Source organism: Rhamphochromis longiceps, linkage group LG3 (genome assembly GCF_057381845.1).
Source record: "Rhamphochromis longiceps isolate RC_006_pf linkage group LG3, R_longiceps_female_GT1.1, whole genome shotgun sequence".
Taxonomy (NCBI): domain Eukaryota; kingdom Metazoa; phylum Chordata; class Actinopteri; order Cichliformes; family Cichlidae; genus Rhamphochromis; species Rhamphochromis longiceps.
Window position 1 is genome coordinate 30,473,534 of NC_140559.1, and position 14,097 is coordinate 30,487,630.

At 46.7% G+C, this 14,097-nt stretch overlaps 1 protein-coding gene across 3 annotated transcripts in view; it reads right to left on the reverse strand.

The window, feature by feature from the left end:
* Positions 1-3,603: 3,603 nt before the first annotated feature.
* Positions 3,604-14,097, reverse strand: part of LOC146674045 (uncharacterized) — a 34,115-nt gene continuing 23,621 nt past the window's right edge. The window contains exons 10-17 of one of the 3 annotated variants that reach the window (XM_085392444.1): positions 13,722-14,013; positions 13,448-13,645; positions 13,021-13,079; positions 12,665-12,915; positions 11,896-11,927; positions 7,244-7,418; positions 7,050-7,144; positions 3,604-5,021 (exon numbers count right to left, since the gene is read on the reverse strand). In XM_085392444.1, coding sequence (XP_085248570.1) covers positions 4,914-5,021; positions 7,050-7,144; positions 7,244-7,418; positions 11,896-11,927; positions 12,665-12,915; positions 13,021-13,079; positions 13,448-13,645; positions 13,722-14,013 — 1,210 coding nt within the window. In that variant the 3' untranslated portion in view covers positions 3,604-4,913. Of the gene's footprint in view, positions 5,022-7,049; positions 7,145-7,243; positions 7,442-11,895; positions 11,928-12,664; positions 12,916-13,020; positions 13,080-13,447; positions 13,649-13,721; positions 14,014-14,097 lie in introns of those variants that run through there. The other 2 variants (XM_085392438.1, XM_085392453.1) reach the window with 2 other exon arrangements.

Genomic DNA, 14,097 nt, shown 5'->3' on the forward strand with positions numbered 1-14,097 from the left:
AATCGGGCTGAAACCTGGCACACAGGTACAGTAGGTGTCCCAGAGGGGGGATGTGTTGAAAGTTGTACATCAACTACTCAGGATGATTTTTAATGAATTTTTGAAAATTGACATAATTGTAGTGTATTGGCCGACTGCATTGAATACAAGTACCCTTTAATTTCTGAGGAATTCTACAGTAAATCTGGATGAAACTTGGCACACAGGTACAGTAGGTGTCCCAAAGGGGGGATGTGTTGAAAGTTGTACATCAACTACTCAGGATGATTTTTAATGAATTTTTGAAAATTGACATAATTGTAGTGTATTGGCCGACTGCATTGAATACAAGTACCCTTTAATTTCTGAGGAATTCTACAGTAAATCTGGATGAAACTTGGCACACAGGTACAGTAGGTGTCCCAGAGGGGGGATGTGTTGAAAGTTGTACATCAACTACTCAGGATGATTTTTAATGAATTTTTGAAAATTGACATAATTGTAGTGTATTGGCCGACTGCATTGAATACAAGTACCCTTTAATTTCTGAGGAATTCTACAGTAAATCTGGATGAAACTTGGCACACAGGTACAGTAGGTGTCCCAGAGGGGGGATGTGTTGAAAGTTGTACATCAACTACTCAGGATGATTTTTAATGAATTTTTGAAAATTGACATAATTCTATTGTATTGACTGTATTGAATTGAATAAAGTACCCTTTAATTTCTGAGGAATTCTACAGTAAATCTGGATGAAACTTGGCACACAGGTACAGTAGGTGTCCCAGAGGGGGGATGTGTTGAAAGTTGTACATCAACTACTCAGGATGATTTTTAATGAATTTTTGAAAATTGACACAATTGTAGTGTATTGGCTGTATTAGATTGAATAAATGTTTCCATTAATTTCTGAGGAATTCTACAGTAAATTTGGATGAAACTTGGCACACAGGTACAGTAGGTGTCCCAGAGGGGGGATGTGTTGAAAGTTGGACATCAACTACTCAGGATGATTTTTAATGAATTTTTGAAAATTGACACAATTGTAGTGTATTGGCTGTATTAGATTGAATAAATGTTTCCATTAATTTCTGAGGAATTCTACAGTAAATCTGGATGAAACTTGGCACACAGGTACAGTAGGTGTCCCAGAGGGGAGATGTGTTGAAAGTTGGACATCAACTACCCAGGATGATTTTTAATGAATTTTTGAAAATTGACATAATTCTACTGTATTGGCCGACTGCATTGGATACAAGTACCCTTTAATTTCTGAGGAATTCTACAGTAAATCTGGATGAAACTTGGCACACAGGTACAGTAGGTGTCCCAGAGGGGGGATGTGTTGAAAGTTGTACATCAACTACTCAGGATGATTTTTAATGAATTTCTGACATTTCCATAATTGTATTGACTGTATCGGGCCGTTACATTGTAATTTGTGCGCGCGCATGCGCGCGCGAGCAGTCGCGCGCGTGCACGTGCGCGCGGGTATAGGCTTTCAATCGGCACATAAAGCGAAAAGGCGCTACCGTAAAGACTGGTGTAAAAGCGCAAGGAAATTTATGCGGCGGATAGGAGGCGGCTGGCTTGACCGCGGCTCACAAATGACGGCTCACTTTACCGCAGTCCTTTGACCTAGGTAACAGCCACGTCACCAGGCTCCTGATTGGTTGTCGCGGCGCGATTTGACGCTGGAGTTCAGATTTTTCCAACTGAGCGGTAGACGCGAAACGCGCGTATGCACAAAATGCAACACAAAAACTCACGCGCGTGGTTTTATTCGCGAGTCAAACGCGCCAGACGCGCTACACTGACGCGCGTTTCACGCGTTTTGGCGTTTTCGCGACGCAAATCTGCTTCCGAATTTTCGCGGGACCCGCAATCGCGCGTCATCGCGCCTTTCCATTGACTTTACATGTAAACCTGACGCTCTATTCGCGTCCATCAACTAGCACCGGTGTTCACAGAGATCTTCAACCTCTCCCTGGCCCAAGCTGTGGTTCCCACGTGCTTCAAACAGTCCATTATTGTCCCTGTTCCAAAGAAACAACAGCCCACTTGCCACAATGACTACCGTCCAGTAGCACTGACTTCAATTGTGATGAAGTGTTTTGAAAGAATGATGAGAGATCACATCACTTCTTCACTTCCTGCCACCATCGACTCACTTCAGTTTGCTTACCGGACTAATCGTTCCACAGACGATGCCATATCTCACCTGCTCCACACATCCCTGAGTCACCTGGACACTGGCAGAGGGAATTATGTTAGGATGCTGTTCGTGGACTACAGTTCAGCATTCAACACAATAATTCCCTCTAAGCTTTTCACCAAGTTGACGGATCTAGGACTCAGCTCATCACTGTGTCAGTGGATCCTCAACTTCCTCACAGACAGACCCCAATCAGTGAGGAAAACAAGTCTCCCCCTCCATCTCACTCAGCACTGGAGTGCCTCAGGGCTGTGTTTTAAGCCCCCTGCTGTACTCACTGTACACTTATGACTGTGTAGCCACATCCGACACCACCTCCATTGTCAAGTTTGCTGACGACACTGTTGTTGTGGGCCTTATCTCCGACAACATCGAGACGGCCTACCTGGAGGAGATTAGGAACCTGGAGACCTGGTGCCAGGAGAATAACCTCCTCCTAAACATCAGCAAGACTAAGGAGCTGATCGTGGACTTCACTACAAAGCAGGCGAGGAATTACAAACCCCTCATCATCAGTGGCACGCCAGTGGAGAGAGTGGACAGTTTCCGATACCTGGGTGTCCACATCACTCAGGGCCTGTCATGGTCCTGTCACATCAACACCCTGGTTAAGAAAGCCCGTCAGCGTCTCTTCTTCCTCAGAAGACTTAGAGACTTCCATCTGCCACTGAAGGTGCTCAAGAACTTCTACTCCTGCACCATCGAGAGCGTCCTGACGGCAAACATCTGCACCTGGTTTGGGAACAGCACCAAGCAGGACAGACGAGATCTGCAAAGGGTGGTGCGCTCGGCAGAACGCATCATTCAATCAGAGCTCCCTGACCTGCTGTCCATCTACACCAAGCGGTGCAAGTCCAAAGCTAGGAAGATTATGATGGACCTCTCCCATCCCAACAATGGACTCTTCTCACTGTTGAGGTCTGGGAAGCGCTTCCGCTCCCTTAAGGCCAAAACAGAGAGAATGAGGAGGAGCTTCTTCCCCCAGGCTATTCGTGGCCTGAACCAGGTGTAGGACTGGACTCTCCCACACACGTCACTATAAGACTGGACTCTCACACACGTCACCACACGCACCACCACACATTTCCTATAATCCTATAATTTATAATCCTTATCTTTATAATCTCTTCTGCTATTTGCATATTCTTTACTGTAAATTCCTAAGTTAATTTGTAAATTTTTGTAGCAAACTGTAAATTGTAAATATTGTAAAACTTTTCTTCTGTCATTTAATGGTCGGGCATTGTACAGCTACAAGCATTTCACCCCCATGTCATACTGTGTATGGTTGTGTGTGTGTGACAAATAAAATTAAAATTTGAATTTGTGTCACCAAAAACGTGTGTAAAATAAAAAATTTGACACACATTTTGTTTAAATAATTACAAACAATTAAACAATTTTATTACTTTATTGTACATATTTGGCACATTTTAGAAAAAAAATCAGGTTAAATGAAATATGTGGACATGAAATGAAGCGGCAAAAAGAGAATCACCCATAGATTACTGTACTAAATTCAGTAACTATATTAGACTTACAATTTTATGGTTACTTGTGTTGCAAAGGTCCCTCAGTCACACGGGATGTGTGGTTCTTGCTACAATCAGCTGATTGCAGGTTGTGTGTAGGGAAGACAGTGTCTACAGGTTTGAGGAGCGGAGGTATGGGAATTATTTTTGTTTTTATTGCACATAAGGACAAGAGCATAATGGTAAATTACAGACTGGATCAATGACACAAACAACAGATCATGCTGCTAACAGAACTTTAACTCTTCCTCTGTACAGACAGCATGCCAACACAAAGCTAGTCAAGAACCCAGAGTGATGATAAAGCCGAGCGCATGCCGATCCAGATCCTCATCTTCAACAGGTAGTCAGGTTTGCAGCCTCCATTTCTACCTGTTCATGTTTCCACAGCAGAGTCACTGTGGTGATTCCTCTGAAGTCTTGTTGGGATGGTATCAGCTTTGCTTTGTGTTCATGTGTAAACACCAAGACAGAGATCTTGTGTGTCCTCATTAGGATAGGGATTTGTGTTGATGTGTGGGACTGTAGCTTTAGGTATATATTGTTAACTGGTGGTTATATGACAATGCATTTCAGATCATGTTACAGAGTAGTGCAAAAGTAAGGGAACAAGCATTGTAACAAATTTCTTTCTCTGGCGAGCACTTAAGTAACGTACTGCATTAATGTGTTACACATTTCTTTGAGTATCTAAAAAGTGGCTCTTTGAAGCAGACGTCCAACCTGTATCTGCTATGTCCATTGATCCAGATTTTAAGTGATCTTCACAAATACCAAACATGTAAATTTAATGTAAAAAAAAAAAAAAAAAAAGAAAAAGAAAAGAAGAAGAAAAAAAAAAGAGAAAGCTCAGATCCACTCCACAGCAGATGAAAATAATCACAGCAGGATGACTGTGAGAGGAAAACCAACCTCTTAATCATCCAGTACTCAGTTATCATGACCACAGACACCTCAAAGACGTCATCAAACCACCAGCATAATCTGAGTTAATTTTATTCTGTTCAGTTTTTCTCAACAACACTGGATCAGATTCATGTGCGTGTCCGTGGGAGCACCAGCACTCCCTGTAGCATCGACAGGTTGAAGGTTTCCAGTTCCAAACCTCCAACCTGTTTAACAGAGCGGCAGCAAACAGCAGTTTCATTCTTTGTTTTCCCGCATCAGCCGTTTCAGGATTTCCCTTGTCACAAAAGTGAAATGTAGTTTTTAGGCACAATCCCATGCTTCCCGCCCACAACGCCCATAATCCACTGCTCATCCACAGCCTCCACCTGTGTGATAATGTCACCGACCTGCACAGAAACACAAAGAGAGAGAGAGAGAGAGCAGACATGTTATTAACCCACCCAAAAAAAATCAACACCTAAAAGTAAACACAGGAAATCTGACAGGGTATTTTATTTATATCTGTAAGGATTTATCAGTGATATATTGTTTTCTGTAGTTTTTCTTGTGTACACCACCAGAGTGGATTTGAAATCAACCAGTCAAGATGTGATTGAAGTGCAGTCTTTCAGCCTTAATTTAAGGCGCTTAACAAAAACACTGGATTAACAACTGTTTTTATACTTTTTCTTTTTTTAAGCCAATTTTCTGAGGCTTAAAAATACCTGAATAGTTAACTGATAGTTTCATGACCAGGTGAGTCCTGTTCTCTCATTATCCAAGGAGAAACTCGTCAGATTACTGGAACTGCCAGACACACTGGACCCACTACAGTTCGCTTACCGTCCAAATCGTTCCACAGACGATGCCATCTCTCATCTCCTCCACACATCACTCACTCACTTGGACACTAGAAGGGGGAATTATGTTAAAATGCTCTTCATAGACTACAGCTCTGCATTTAACACCATAATTCCCTCCACACTCACCACCAAGCTGGAGCATCTGGGACTCAGCTCATCTATGTGTCAGTGAATCTCCAACTTCCTAACTGGCAGACCACAGGCAGTAAGGATGGGCGGACATGTCTCAGCCTCCACCACTCTCAGCACTGGAGCCCCCCAGGGGTGTGTTCTGAGCCCCCTGCTGTACTCTTTGTACACATATGACTGTGTGGCCACTACCAGCTCCACCACCATCATCAAGTTTGCTGACGACACCGTCGTGGTGGGCCTGATCTCTGATAACAACGAGACGGCCTACCTGAAGGAGATTAGGAATCTGGAGAACTGGTGCCAGAGGAACAACCTCCTTCTAAACGTCAGTAAGACAAAGGAGCTGATAGTGGACTTCAGCACTAAGCAGGAGAGGAACTACCAGACCCCCGTCATCAACGAGTGCCCAGTGGAGAGAGTGGACAGCTTCAAATACCTCGGAGTTCACATCACGCAGGACCTGTCATGGTCCTGTCACATCAACACCGTGGTGAAAAAGGCCCGACAGCGTCTCTACCACCTCAGACGCTTGAGAGACTTCCAACTGCCCTCCAAGGTGCTCAGGAACTTTTACTCGTGCACCATAGAGAGCATCCTGGCGGGAAACATCTTAACCTGGTTCGGGAACAGCACCATGCAGGACAGACGAGCTCTACAGAGGGTTGTGCGGTCAGCTGAGCGCACCATCCGCTCCGAGCTCCCTGACCTGCACTCAATCTACAGCAGGCGGTGCTGGACCAAGGCCAGGAAGATCGTGAAGGACCTCAGCCATCCCAACAACGGACTGTTCTCTCTGTTGAGGTCAGGAAAGCGATTCCGCTCCCTGAAGACCAACACAGAGAGACTGAGGAGGAGCTTCTTCCCGCAGGCGATACGGTCTCTCAATCACACCACCACACAGTACTGACCCACACATATGGTTCTTACACACACACTGGACTTTCTGGACTTTGGTTTTGCACAACACTGGTCACTATATTCTTCATTTCCGGTTAATACTTGTACAGCTGCTGTTATTGTGTATATATTTATTTATATTTAGATTTCTTCATACATTCTTATATAGTTCTATATTGTGTATTGTGTATTTTGTTGTACAGTTATTTCATTTTTAACCTTAATTTATATTTTATTCCTTCCTAGTTAAATTTACCCTTTTTAATTTTTCATATTTATTTCCTTTCTTATTCATAGCCTTTTCCTTTTTTGTTTTCTTTAGTTCACGAGCAGTTGTCCAAGCATTTCACTACATATCGTACTGTGTATGACTGTGTACGTGACAAATAAAAATTTGAATTTGAATTTGAACTGTCAACATGAAGTCTACAGAGGTATTAATGCCAGTGAAGAGGGGATTATGTATAAAATCAGCACTTTGAACGTGTACAGAGGAGAGACTACAGTGTGTTTGTGTCCAAATACTTATGGCTCCTCACACACCTTCAGTGTGAGCTCATCCTCGCTTTCTGCTGTGAAGTCAAACAGAGCTTTGGCCATTCCTTTAGCCACAGGCTGCTGGCCTGTGATTGGCTGAGCTGGAGAAGAAAAAAAGTTTGATACAGTTTGCGTGTTTATTTGTGTATTTTTGTCGTTTGACAATCTCTCTCTGACCCACACATGCCAGACTTTTGTACCTTTGCAGGGCTGTGTAAAGGCCACGGGGTAAAGCCCCTCTCTCCCTTCCACTCTTCCTCTCCTCCACTCTGTGTCGATGTGCTCCGTCACTTGGATCAGCGCCCCCTTGTGGAAGGACAGATCCTCTGGGGTCTGACCGGGGAAGTCAAACAGAGCTACAGCCCACTCCTCAGTCTGCACAGTTTAACAAATCAATACTGAGATAATCACTTACATTTTAACTCAACGATAAATTTAATTATATAATAAAACAGAATATAAAAAGAGCTTCTTGCATTATTTTAAAAATCTAAATAAGTGGTTCTTAAAAGTTCGAAAAAATTAAGACCAAACCACATCAACACTGTGGATTATATTCTTATTACATTGATTTTTAAAGAATCTCTGCAGACAAATTCAGCCTTTATTCTAATCTCAGTGCAGCTCCTACAAGCAAATATAAAGTTTTCAATCCAGCTGCTGATTAAAGTGAATAAAACTTGTTGCAAAGCACTCGACAGCAGTGAGACGCTTTTCTTCTTCTCTGACATGTTTTCTTTACAGCCCAGGTTTTACTGCACATGGAAAAATAACTGCCCCTCCTTGAATCGCTACCTTATCGTGGTGGAGGGGTTTGCGTGTCCCAGGGATCCCAGGGGCTATGTTGTCTGGGGGCTTTCGCCCCCTGGTAGGGTCTCCCATGGCAAACTGGCCCTGGGTGAGGGACCAGACAAAGAGCGATTCATAAGACCCTTATGAAAAGGACACCGAGGGAACAGTTTACCCTGCCCGGGATAGGGTTACCGGGGCCCCGCCCTGGAGCCAGGCCCGGGGAGGGTGCCCGAGGGCGAGCGTCTGGTGGCCGGGCCTTAGTCCATGGTCCATGGGCACTGCCCGAAGAGGAGACATGGGCCCATCCTCCCGCAGGCCCACCACCCGCAGGAGGCGCCATAGGGGTCGGGTGCATTGTGTGCCGGGTGGCGGCCAGGAGCGGAGGCCCTGGCGGACTGACCCCCGGCTGCCAAGACTGGCAATAGGGACATGGAATGTCACCTCTCTGGTGGGGAAGGAGCCTGAGTTAGTGCGTGAGGTTGAGAGGTACCTAGATATAGTCGGGCTCACCTCTACACATGACTTGGGCTCTGGAACCAGTCTCCTGGAGAGGGGCTGGACTCTGTCTCAGTCTGGAGTTGCCCCTGGTGAGAGGCGGCGGGCTGGGGTGGGTATTCTAATATCCCCTCGGCTTGCTGCCGGTACGTTGGGGTTTTTCCCGGTGGATGAGAGGGTTTGTTCCCTGCGCCTTAGGGTCGGGAAACGGGTCCTGACTGTCATCTGCGCTTATGCGCCGAGTGGCAGTTCAGAGTACCAAGCCTTCTTAGAGTCCCTGGGGGGGGGGGGGGGGGGGGGTGCTGGAGGGTGCTCCACCTGGAGTCTCTGTTGTCCTGCTGGGAGACTTCAATGCTCACGTGGGTGACGACAGCGGGACCTGGAGGGCGTGATTGGGAGGGACGGCCTCCCTGATCTGAACCCGAGCGGTGCTTTGTTATTGGACTTCTGTGCTAATCACAGTTTGGCCATAACGAACACCCTGTTCGAACATAAGAGTGTCCATAAGTGCACGTGGCACCAGGACGCTCTAGGCCGTAGGTCGATGATCGATTTTGTAATCGTATCAGCAGACCTGCGGCCATATGTTCTGGACACTCGGGTAAAGAGAGGGGCTGAGCTGTCAACTGATCACCACCTGGTGGTGAGTTGGATCAGGTGGCGGAGGAGGACGCTGGACAGACCTGGTGCACCTAAACGCGTAGTGAGGGTGCGCTGGGAACGTCTAGCAGAGGCCCCAGTCCGCGAGATCTTCAACGCACACCTCCGGCAGAGCTTCAACAGCATTCCGAGGGAGACTGGGGACATTGAGTCCGAATGGACCATGTTCAGCGTCTCCATTGCCGAAGCTGCTGCATTGAGCTGCGGCCGCAAGGTGGTTGGTGCCTGCCGTGGTGGTAATCCCCGAACCAAATGGTGGACACCAGAGGTGAAGGGAGCCACCAGGCTGAAGAAGGAGTCCTATCGGGCTTGGTTAGCCTGTGGGACTCCGGAGGCAGCCGACAGGTATCGACAGGCCAAGCGGAATGCGGCTCAGGCAGTGGCTGAAGCAAAAACTCGGGTGTAGGAGGAGTTCGGAGAGGCCATGGAAAAAGACTTTCGGACTGCCTCGAAGAGATTCTGGCAAACCGTCAGACGTCTCAGGAGGGGAAAGCGGTGCTCTACCTGCACTGTGTATAGTGCTGGCGGAGCGCTGCTGACGTCGACTGAGAAAATTGTCAGGCGGTGGAAGAAATACTTCGAGGACCTCCTTAATCCCACTGACACGTCTTCCGAGGAGGAAGCAGAGTCTGGGGATGAGGGGAATGACCCGCCAATTTCCGGGGGCGAGGTCACTGAGGCAGTTAAACAACTCCTTGGTGGCAGAGCCCCTGGTGTTGATGAGGTCCGCCCCGAGTTCCTGAAGGCTCTGGACATTGTAGGGCTGTCCTGGTTGACACGCCTCTGCAATGTTGCGTGGAGATCAGGGGCAGTACCTGTGGACTGGCAGACCGGGGTGGTGGTCCCCATCTTTAAGAAGGGGGACCGGAGGGTGTGTTCCAACTACAGGGGGATCACACTCCTCAGCCTCCCTGGGAAAGTCTATGCCAGGGTGCTGGAAAGGAGAGTTCGTCCGTTAGTCGAACCTCGGATACAGGAGGAACAATGCGGTTTTCGTCCTGGTTGCGGAACACTGGACCAGTTCTTTATCCTCTCCAGGATACTTGAGGGTGCATGGGAGTTTGCCCAACCAGTCTACATGTGTTTTGTGGACTTGGAGAAGGCATTCCACCGTGTCCCTCGGGGTGTCCTGTGGGAGGTGTTGCGGGAATATGGGGTGTCTGGCCCATTGCTACGAGCCATTCGATCCCTATACAACCGTTGCGAGAGCTTGGTTCGCATTGCCGGCAATAAGTCGGACTCGTTCCCGGTGGGTGATGGGCTCCGCCAGGGCTGCCCTTTGTCTCCAGTTCTGTTCATAATTTTTATGGACATGATTTCTAGGCGCAGCCAAGTGGCGGAGGGCTTTCGCTTTGGTGGCCTCAGAATCTCATCTCTGATTTTTGTAGATGATGTGGTTCTGTTGGCTTCATCGGGTGAGGGCCTCCAGCTTGCACTGGAATGGTTCGCAGCGGGAATGAGGATCAGCACCTCCAAATCTGAGGCCAAGGTTCTCAGCCGGAAAAGGGTGGAGTGCCCACTCCGGGTCGAGGCAAGGCAAGGCAAGGCAAGGCAAGTTTATTTGTATAGCACAATTCAACAACAAGGTGATTCAAAGTGCTTTACAGAGACATTAGAAACAAGAACAAATAAAAAGCATGATTTAAAATTCGAGGATGAGTTCCTGCCCCAAGTGGAGGAGTTCAAGTATCTCGGGGTCTTGTTCGCGAGTGATGGGAGAAGGGAGCCGGAGATCGACAGACGGATTGGGGCTGCAGCTGCAGTAATGCGGACGCTGCACCGGTCCGTCGTGGTGAAGAGGGAGCTGAGTGTAAAACCGAAGCTCTCAATTTACCGGTCGATTTACGTCCCTACCCTCACCTATGGCCACGAGCTGTGGGTAGTGACCGAAAGAACGAGATCGCGGATACAAGCGGCAGAAATGAGCTTCCTCTGAAGGGTGGCTGGCCTCTCCCTTAGAGATAGGGTGAGAAGTTGGGCCATCCGGGAGGGGCTCAGAGTAGAGCAGCTGCTGCTCCACATCGAAAGGAGCCAGCTGAGGTGGTTTGGGCATCTGACAAGGATGCCCCCTGGGCGCCTCCTGGGTGAGGTGTTCCAGGCATGTCCCACCGGGAGGAGGCCCCGGGGCAGACCCAGGACACGCTGTAGAGATTATATCTCTCGGCTGGCCTGGGAACGCCTTGGTATTCCCCCGGATAAGCTGGAGGAGGTGGCTGGGGAGAGGGAGGTCTGGGCCTCTTTGCTTAGGCTGCTGCCCCCGCGACCCGGCCCCGGATAAAGCGGATGAGGATGGATGGATGGATGGATGGATAAATAACTGAGGGGAGAACATGTTTGTCCATCGTGTTGACTGTTTACCTGAAGCCTTTGTTACTTATAACATTTATAATCACTATATCAGCAAACATGCACAGAAATGCATAAGAAAACATGTTAATCAGGGAGGTTATTCTAAAGATTTGGGACGTCCACCAAAGGCTCTGCCACAGTGTTTATTAGACACTTTTCTTTGGCTGAATGTGATTATGCTGCATCTTAGTGAGCTGGATGTTTCACAGACGTGATGAACAGGCTCGCTTTGATGGGCATCTGAGCTAATGCTGGGAAATTACTTTTGCACTGATTTTTAGGTTAGTGTTGTGTTTTCAGGTCGCTGAATAGATTAGATGTGTGTCTTTGCGGTGCAGGCACAACTTTACAGCACTCTTTGCTTCCGATTGGCCTGAATCCAAAGTATTTTCAAACAGCAGGCGCAGACACGTCAGACATTTATTTGGCTCCGCTTGATTGTCTTTTTCAATATTGCTCAATCAGGTTCGTTAAATTAATTGTGCAGTTCTAATAAGAAACATGCTCATTAATTGCTGTTTAATAAAATAACAATAGAAAATGAAAATTCACTCACCTCTGAGTTTGAGCCCTGTGAAGTCTTTATTCCTGCAGATGATACGTGAAAGAGCATCATTACATTCACGTCCAAAGCAGAGAACATTTCTCTCTTGTTTCTCCTGCAGTTTTAAAATGGTCACAAGGAGGTGCGAGAAGACTGATTGTTGTGCATACATGGAAAAAAAAAGTTTACTTCCAGCATATTCTAGTTCAGTCATTTAAAACCTGTTTTTTAGAACAACTTTATCTTTGAGTTTATCTTCCCCATGAGAACAGGCATGACCGTCTTTTTTGTTTCTTAAACAGTGCAAACAGAGAAGCTGTTGTAGCTTGTTAGCAGTGTTACACCATCACTTTGATTTATTTATGTAATTGCTCCAAAATGTGAAGATAAAACCAGCACAAACAGATCTTCAGAAGCATGCATACTGCAGATATAAAATGTTGGTGTTCATCAACAAGGTTTTGTCCAAATCACCAGGACTGTGATAGAAATGTTTTACCTCTTTAAGTGTTAATTTTGCCATCATATAACAGGGTCATTGCAGAGTCATGCAGACGGAAGAAGGAAACCCAGAAAATGTGTGAAATTACCAGCATTTTAAGAAACCAGACACTAAGATTCACAACTTCTTTTAAAGCAAAGGTGACATTTAAAGCTTTTTAAACCTCTAAGCAACCTTGGATTTACAAAACAAAAAACCCCCAAAAACTTTTGTTAGCAGTTGTCCACAGCAGTGACGCATAGAGATGTAGAGATGATGATAATGCAGCCTTCAGCTCACCGGAGTTTTCTGTCATTGCCGTGTCCGTCAGTGCCGGTTTGTCAGTTTCCCCCAGTTCAGTCACTGACGTTGGGAGGGGCTCCACCACCTCTGTGAAGTTCAAGGGGAATTTACCAATTCGGCCGTGGATTTGGCCCCGCCCCCATTCCTGCCCGATGAGCTCCAGGAGACCAATGACATCACCCTGGGAAAAGGTGAGCTCGTCTTCTTCCTCTCCCTCGTGGTCCAACAGAGCGACGCACCGAGGGCCGCTGCAGAAAAACCGGCTGATTAGAACATGTGGCTCATAGAGAGTGAGAGTGTGTGTGTGTGTGTGTGTGTGTGTGTGTGTGTGTGTGTGTGTGTGTGTGTCTGACCTGACAGGAGGAGAGTCTGGTTGCTCCTTCAGCTCAGCAGGCTGCACCGGAAGAATCGACTAAAGGATAAACAAAACATAACGTCATTAATATTTATGCATTTAAAAACCGTTTAAAACCTTTGCAGTGAGTCAAAATAAAAAATCAATAACAAAATTGATTTAAATAATATTCAATTAAATGCACCAAATATAAAAAGGTCTGATGACAATACAAATGTAAATTATTCATTGACCAAATGTTATTTTGGTACCGTTCCAGTTTCCTATAATTTATGATTTTTTGCAGTTTGGGCCTCTGTAGTCCAGAGCTACAAACCTGTCTGGTCTGGACCAACCCACCACTCCTGACAGGTGACCTCTGATCCTTTTTCAAAAATGATTTGAATAATCAACTAAAAAATAAATAAAAAAATCTGAAGCTGTACCTCTGAGCCTGACAGGCTGTGGTCCTCCAGGGCAGGTTTCGATTGGTTGTCCTGATTAGGGACGGACTCTGGCTTGGGGTCCAGATCGAGCAGACACTGTGATGTGTTGATTAGGGGGGTGGTGGTATTCTGATTCTCGCCTGGAGGATGCTCCGAAGGCGAGGGACTCGGGTCATCCAGGACGATCAGCACTTCCTGCTTCTGAGAGATAAAGTTGAATTAGAAACGTAATCAGAACTTGTATCTTTGTGTGTGTGTGCACGTGCAGGTTTACCACATAGCTGTTGTACAGAGGGTGTCCAGGTTTAGGGCGTGGAGGCAGAGGTGGTCCTCGCTTTGATGCCTTTTGTGCCTGTGTCTGATTGGCTGTTGAAGGAGGAGGACTGGAACTGGTCTGTGAAGGTGTCACCTGACTAGCAGCAGAAAGGGAAGGGGCGGGACTAACTTTAGACAGAGTTGGATTCTGGCTACCTGAGGAGGTGGAGTTGATGGCTGGAGGCGGCGGGCGCCCGGGGATAGATTTGATTGGTGGTGGACGAAGGGGGAGGAGCTTCACACTGGATGGACTGAAGGTAAAAGAAAGAGTATTATTAGTCAGGTAAAGATAAACAGGAGGTGTCTTCAAGAGAAGACAGCAGCAGTCAGCTGTA